Raw genomic sequence first — 7,497 nt, 5'->3', positions numbered from 1 at the left:
GAAGTGCGGATGGTGACGAGAATCCCTAGTCCCAGCCTAGAGCCCGGCTCTGGAGCGGTGAGTCACCCGCCCAGCGGTCATGCGACATCAATATGGGGTGATGACGGAGATCCCGGGGCGCAAGTGCCAAGATAAACCGTTGGCCGGCGCGACAGAGCTATAGCCTCGGGCTACAGGGTTCCTCTCGCCTAAGCGGCGTTCCAAGTGGAGACGAACTCGCGGCTCTAGCGTCGGGCGCGTCGGGTGGCGAGGACCCGCTAGCACTCCGCGCCATTCATCAACCGGTTCGCACCGGTGGCAGCCGCCGCGAGTGACGTCGGCGCCCCGGGCCCCGCCCCGCGCTGCCGGCGTCCCGCGCCGTGATTGGCCGCCGCCGGAGCGCACGTCGCGCCGGCTATAAAGGGGCGGGCTTGTGACGCAAGGGCGCCTGGGCGCGCGCATTGGCTCTGGGCTGCGGCCGGCTCGGCGACGCTCCTCGGGCAGCTCACTGCATGGTCGTCTGGTGCCCCCGCCGCCTGCATCGCCGCCGCCGCCCCGCGACGCCCACCGCCGCCTGCCCTGCCGCCGCCGCCTGCGCCGCCTCGGGATCGGCTGTATGATTAGGCCACAATCTTCAATGAGTAGACATATTCCTGTGAGTACCGCGGGCCGGGCCTTTGTTAGAGCGGGCGGCTAAAGAGCGGAGGGAGGCTCGCCGGCCCGCGGAGGCGCCGGTGGCGGGACCCGGGACCGGGAGCGGCCGACGGGACAGCCCAGCGGCTTTGTGCGCGTGCGACCCGGCGGGCGGCCTTTGTTCCGAGAAGCCGCACGGGCGTCGTGGACGTGGCCGCCGGGACGGGAGGGGTTGGCGGAGGGGGGAACCGGGACCGGGCGCCCGGGGCCTCCCAAGATGGCCTCGGTGGCCGCCCGCGCTCGCCACCGCGAACCCGTGATTGCGGACCTCGCGGCTATGCGCGCCGCTCAAGCCCGGGCTTGCCCGATCACCGCCGGGCGCCGGTAGGGGCGACCGGGACAGCGGAGGGGGTCCCTTACCCGGCCCCGCGGCGGGCTGCGCGTGGGACAGCCCGCTCTTGGGCCGGGAGCAACAGGAGCTGCTGGCCAGAACTGCGCGGCTCCTGTTGAGCGAGCAGCCCTGCACCATTCCGCCGCTAGCGAACCGAAATTCCCCCGGTGTCGGAACGGTCTGTGGACTGGGATTTGGGGGTCGTGCATTCTGGCTTTTTTTTTTTTTTTTCCTTTTTTGCTTTTTTGCTTCGTGTCTGCTTAAACGGTTGGGAAACCAGAAAAGCGCGACCCCGTTCCCGGAAAGAAACAGCGCTTCACAAGGGCTAGATTGGGCGCGTTACCTAAAACCTGGGTGTATTTGGAACAGAATTGGATAAAGCAAATTATTCCACAGACTGGTTTGATTCTGCAGCCCAACAGACTGACTTAAGCTAATGCCATAGACACACACACATACACCAAATGATCATTTTTCTCTAGTCATGTGCTGTTGGTGCGTGCAATTAAAAAGGGAAGATCTCTTCGCTGCCTGTCTTGTTTAGTTTGGGGCCTGTGAGGGAATGGGGGCATATTAACAGGAATGTCGGTGGTCTCCACTGTTTTAACGGAAGTGTTCCTCCAGCCACTGGGTGGCTCCACTCATTTCAAACCAGTTCAGGAAAAATTTTTTCTTGCTGCCTTCCAGCTTCCTAATGGAACTCTTTAAAAGCTTTATGGGTCCTGTGTATGAATGTTCGATAAAGTGCCAGACTTACCCCCGCCCCCAAAAAAAGAAATAGGACAAGAAATTGTGCCTAGATAGATAGGATAAGAATATTTTCAGATTATTGGGAGTGTACTTCCTGAAGTACTGACATTAACACATGTCAGGAATAAGTTGTCTTGCTTGTGGTACCTTCTAGTTTGGGGGATTAGTTCCTTTATTTCACCAGGAGTATTGGGAATTTTTGACTGATCTTGTTTCGAGATTTTACTTTAGTGGTTTGTTCTTTAGGATAGCGGTTGTCATTGAGTGTTCTTGTTACTGAGTGCAACTGCTTTTCTGCATTCTTCCATAAACTGCCTAGAGTGAATAGAGGCAGGTTTTGCTAATGCTCATTTCCTTCTGATGGGTTTATTTGATAAGCTTTTATGCATAGACTCTGAAAAATACCATGTGAATATTAATATACTATTTGGTGCTGACATGAATATGGTTTAATTTTTTTTTAAGAGGAACTTATGGAAATGTATTTGTCGGTAATCAGTCACATTGTGATTGAGACCATTATAAAAGTCTTATCATAAATTTTTCATATATGAGTTGGATTTTAGTTTTACAGCAGATAAGTGGAATTGGAGTTTTAAAATATCAAAGATAATGTGTATATTTTGTCTTAAGTAGGATATGGTTGAAGACCTAAGTGAATTAATTGCATTTACAAGAGTGAATCTGACCAAACAGATGGCAAAAAAAAGTTCTTAGGAGTTTTTAAGCAGATTGTTTCGATTCACTTAGAAACAAGATGGCCTGTCATTCTAGGCAGCCCCTCTAGAGATGAGCCTCCTGAGTCCCATCAGGGTAGAACCCCACCCTCCTACACACTTCACCTCCACAGTTTAGTGACAGTGCCAATACTATGAGAAGTGTTTGATGCTGCTGATACACTTGCACTAGGACCTGCTTTACCTAAAAATATAAAGTGTAAATTATTTCTAAATGCCAAGGATCTGCTACAAAATACAAAAGGGAAATGAGCAGGCCTTCAAATTTAAACTTTAGAGACTAAAATTAAAGGGTAATTATATTTAAAATGCTTTTTTTTAAAAGACCATAGAACAAATATCGACTTACTTTAATCACAGTAGCTTAATAACATAAACTATAAAAGCAAAGACTTAGTGGGCAGCTGAAACGGCTGTCTGTGAGTTCAGTGGTTTGTGCAAAGACTGGGAGCATCAAAGCATCAGACTACATGAAGTTTATATTAGTGTTTAAACAGTAACTGAAAGTAAATGAAAAGGTAATTAAAACTATGAGTATAGATGCAGAAGTGGAATTCCAAATGTAGCAGCGGCTCTCTGAACATTGTCAGCTCCACTTTAGGGCTCGTGACTGCTCGCTTTAGACTTAGTGATTTAATATGCAGGAACCTTGAATTTTGTAATGCAAGTAAAAGTTGATGTCACATTAGTTTGTCTCTAATTTGAGCAGTTACGTACTAAGTGGAACATATTCCTTTGGAATTAGAAAATAACTTTTTTTCCTTTCTTGCTTTCTTTTTCTTCTAAACAGCAGTTCTGTGGTGTTCTCGGTCACACATTTATGGAGTTTCTGAAGGGCAGTGGAGACTACTGCCAGGCACAGCACGACCTCTATGCAGACAAGTGAACTGTAGAAATTCATTACTACTCCACCAAGAAGCCCCCATAAGAGTGGATAGCCTGGACACAGTCGTGTTGAATTGAAATCTGCAGAGCATTTTCCAAGAGCTCAGACCTGGATGGGGTAAACCTCAGTGCACTTCCTTTGTATCGCCTCAGTATTCCTGGATTGAAGAGTCACTGCTTCTTGTGAGGAGGTTCATTTCATTGCCCGTTTCTCCCGACTCATACTCAAAGCACTGAGAATTTCAAGTGGAGTATATTGAATATTGAAGTAGACTTCAGGTTGTTTTTTGGTTTTGTTTTGGTTTTTTATTTTGTTTTGTTTTGGTTTGGTTTTCAGTTTTTGTTTGGAATCATTTCTGTATTCAATTTTTTAATTCTTTCATAACCCTATTGGGTGTTTTTTTAAACTAAATTAACATGGCTCGAATGAACCGCCCTGCTCCTGTGGAAGTCACATACAAGAACATGAGATTTCTTATTACACACAATCCAACCAATGCGACCTTAAACAAATTTATAGAGGTAAGATTCTATTTTTAATGTCCTAATTGGTTGCAGTTTAATAGTGGGTCTGCTTGAAAAATGTAACTACAGTTTTCATACCCAGAGAGGAACTATTTGAATGGTAGCGGTGTGCTACACTTTGAGAACTATGTGCCTTTAGTTTGCTTTGTTAAATTTACAAGGCAAAGACTGCCACTTACAGACTTTTTCCATAAATCTTCTTAGCTTAGTGCGCTAAACTTCAATTAGTAAATGTCTTTGATTTTATTTGTGCTTTGAATCTAATTTTCACCTGCTTATTCTGCTGTTTCTGATGGCAGATATGAGGCCAACTTGTTGTACAAGGAAGTTAATGCCAAGTGAGCACACATTTATGAAATATAAAAATCTACAGATGCTCAGTAGCAAATAGAGAAATATTTGAATGTTACATAATTTTTTAAATCTTGAATTATGATGTTTTAATATGGGCAGAGGTAATTATAATTAATGCATCCTTAGGCCTGTAGAGTTTGTTGTTGTTGTTGTTGTTTTAATGGTGAGTTGCTTTTTAAAATTCAAGTGTGGTCTTGAGCCTTTGAAATTATTCTCAGACTTAGGTCTGAAGAGGTTCAGTCAGTAACACACTTTACTGCTCCTGCAGACAGCCCTGTTGGTGCTGCTGCTGCTTCAGAATCCATATTTAGAAAGTCTTGAGCGTAGTTGTACATGGGGCAGGTACACTGAACTCAGTGGCCATCAGCTTGGCCTGCTGGCAAGCTATAGGACTGAGAAACATGTCTTGAGTGAGGTGACTGGCACTTCTGGTTGGCCAGATGCTGCTCCCTCTGCGTGCACCCAAGTACTCACTCAAGTGAGAATTCAGGTTTTGGGTTGTTTGTTTGTTCAGAGATTTTCCCCCCAATATAACATATAGCATTTAGCAGTTCTCTTCACTCTTACAATGTGGAACAAGCATGCATAACGGATGAATGAGTTTTGCCATTTGTTTACTGGCATGATCAAAAGTGGTGCAGATGGCACATGACACATCAAGACTATGGTTCCAAAGACCTCATTGATTTTTAATACTTGTATGCATTGTTTCCTAGGAACTTAAGAAGTATGGAGTTACCACAATAGTAAGAGTATGCGAAGCAACTTACGACACTACTCTTGTGGAGAAAGAAGGCATTCATGTTCTTGTAAGTACTTGAGCTTTCATGTATTTGTTACACTACAGAAGTTTATTCAAATCAGACCTCATGTTTTTAAGTCAAGGCAAAATCATACAACAGTAACATGTTATTAAACATTTTGTCTGTTCGGTCTTGTTGCATAGCACAGTGAACCCGGAAAGTGCTGTGAGCTCCACAGACTGCCTGCCTCTCCTGGACTTGGGGATGCAGGGATATACCAGTGTACCTAGCAAAGTTAAAGCTCTAAGAATATTTCTTTTGAATCAGGACTGGCCTTTTGATGATGGTGCACCACCATCCAACCAGATTGTTGATGACTGGTTAAGTCTTGTGAAGATTAAGTTTCGTGAAGAACCTGGTTGCTGTATTGCTGTCCATTGTGTCGCAGGCCTTGGCAGGTAAGGAGATGTCTATTTTCCTTCTAGCTCAGTGGATCTCACCCTTCCTAATGCTGCAACCCTGTAATACAGTTCCTCGTGTTCTGATGACCTCCAACCAAACATTACTTTGTTGCTACTGTTATGAATCATAATATAAAGATCTGATATGGAATCCACAGGTTGAGAACTGTTGTAGATAAAGGTCTTAAAGTTGAAAGTACTAATGCTTAAGATTCTCTTTTTTCTTTGGGATTGACAAACCCTCCCTCCCCCAACACACACACAAGGATGCTTATACAAGGATTCTAACACTGCTGTGCCTCTACATTTCCGCTGGGCTTATTTTCAGACAGTTCACTGTCTTGCCCCTATCTGGTCTTGAACTCACTTCCAGAACGCTTTTTGAAATGGTAATTTTCATGCTTCGGCTTTCCAAGTAGCTGAGATTCTAGCATCAAAAACTAAGCCTAAGATGTAACATAAAGCTATCATTGAATTGATTAATACTTTTCGATCTAGGGTATATGAACAGTTAATTTCACAAGGTTTAATTAGTAATCAAAATTTTTACCTTACCAGAGCTCCGGTGCTTGTTGCCCTAGCATTAATTGAAGGTGGAATGAAATATGAAGATGCAGTACAATTCATAAGACAGTAAGTTATACACTGCCCTCCTTCATGCCTGCTTGTATTTTATATCTGAATTTTATAAAGTGGAAACCATGCATCAGTTAACTGTTTATTTTGACCTGTGTGCTTTAAATATATGTTGTATGTGTGTGGCCCTTAGAAGTCACAAGGGAATGACTGGGAGTGAAGTTATGGGTGGCTGTGGGCCACCTTGTGGTTATTGGGAGCTTAAACCAGGTCCTCTTAAGCAGCAGGTATTCTTAACTATCCCCCCAATTGTTATTTTAAGATAACTATACTAAGGCCTAGAGAGGGAAAATCCTTAACCCAACCTTTTTGTATTCATGTAGATGATAATTCTTTTTCTGCTTTTTGATTCAGTGTGCTTATTAATTTACATTTTGCTGAGATGAAGGGGGCAGAGGGTTGTTTTGCCCTAGTCACAGAATAGGATAAAGTTAAATAAAACCATTTGGCATATTTAGAAATCTCAGAGTTCTAGGTGGTCCTTTGGTCTTCATTTCCTTGCTACCAGAAATGGCAACCCTCTAACCTCTATCATATCTTCCTTCCAGAAAGCGGCGCGGAGCTTTTAACAGCAAGCAACTTCTGTACCTGGAGAAGTACCGTCCTAAAATGCGGCTCCGCTTCAAGGATTCCAACGGTCATAGAAACAACTGTTGTATTCAATAAAACTGGGGTGCCTGATGCCATTGCCTTGGAAGAGGAACTTCAGATGGGACCTGATTTGTTATTTACCCAATGTGTCCACTTACCTGTGGAAGCTCCACGGGAATATTGAAAAAGTTTTACCAAGCCACAAGCTTGACAGAATTGCAACCTCTATATTTGGGCTATGATCAACACGTTTGGACACTTAGCAAAAGATTTTTGCTGGTCAGCATTTAAAATGTGCTTATTATTTGTACCAATTGACCTTTCCTAAAATAAGGTATTGAGTAATGTCATTAAATGTACTCCTGTGCCAGAATATTATTAGTCTATAAGGAATTTAGAAGGATTAGGTGCCAAAATACCCAGCACAATACTTGTATATTTTTAGCATCATACAGAACCAAAATTCCAAGAACTAAGAACTCTCCAGACCTTCCATGGTGTATTCCTTCAGTCATTTCAAACACTGCAGGGCTTCTCTTGTTATCTGCCTGCTCACTCTATGTTTACATCTCCCACACTTACACCAGAATACATCAGGTTTGCTTAGCCATCTTTTTTTTTTTTTTTTTTTTTTTTTAAACTAAGTCTTGCAATGATTATTTAATGTCTCTGTCTTATTTTGTGCTGTTTTGGGAAACCTCCATTTGAAAATCAACTTTGTTACAGAAGCACATATCTTCAATAATGTCTCCAGACAAAAAGCCTTATAGTTAATTTAATGTTTGCACTCGGGTGCAACCTGACAGGGAGGG

The 7,497-nt window shown here is 43.8% G+C and overlaps 1 protein-coding gene across 2 annotated transcripts; it reads left to right on the top strand.

The window, feature by feature from the left end:
* The first annotated feature begins 421 nt into the window (after positions 1 to 421).
* On the top strand, positions 422 to 7,295 carry Ptp4a1 (protein tyrosine phosphatase 4A1). Of its 2 annotated transcripts, none has more exons than XM_032900879.1 (6): positions 422 to 634; positions 3,284 to 3,897; positions 4,971 to 5,063; positions 5,325 to 5,455; positions 6,017 to 6,091; positions 6,643 to 7,295. In XM_032900879.1, exons 2-6 carry the CDS (start codon positions 3,793 to 3,795, stop codon positions 6,758 to 6,760), a joined length of 522 nt encoding a protein of 173 aa, XP_032756770.1. In that variant the 5' UTR covers positions 422 to 634; positions 3,284 to 3,792; the 3' UTR covers positions 6,761 to 7,295. The 2 variants fall into 2 exon arrangements, with proteins under 2 accessions (XP_032756770.1, XP_032756769.1); XM_032900878.1 differs by having other exon boundaries at positions 3,281 to 3,897.
* Positions 7,296 to 7,497: the final 202 nt, after the last annotated feature.

The sequence above is a fragment of the Rattus rattus genome, chromosome 4, assembly GCF_011064425.1.
Source record: "Rattus rattus isolate New Zealand chromosome 4, Rrattus_CSIRO_v1, whole genome shotgun sequence".
Lineage (NCBI taxonomy): Eukaryota > Metazoa > Chordata > Mammalia > Rodentia > Muridae > Rattus > Rattus rattus.
This window is presented reverse-complemented; position numbering and strand designations above follow the sequence as displayed.

Bases quoted from the DNA above. Each gene is read 5' to 3' on its own strand.
- Ptp4a1 (XM_032900879.1), top strand. From the start codon at position 3,793: ATGGCTCGAATGAACCGCCCTGCTCCTGTGGAAGTCACATACAAGAAC. The intron at 5,064-5,324 runs GTAAGTACTTGA...CTTTTGAATCAG, and splicing joins AAGAAGGCATTCATGTTCTT to GACTGGCCTTTTGATGATGG. The intron at 5,456-6,016 runs GTAAGGAGATGT...TTACCTTACCAG, and splicing joins TGTGTCGCAGGCCTTGGCAG to AGCTCCGGTGCTTGTTGCCC.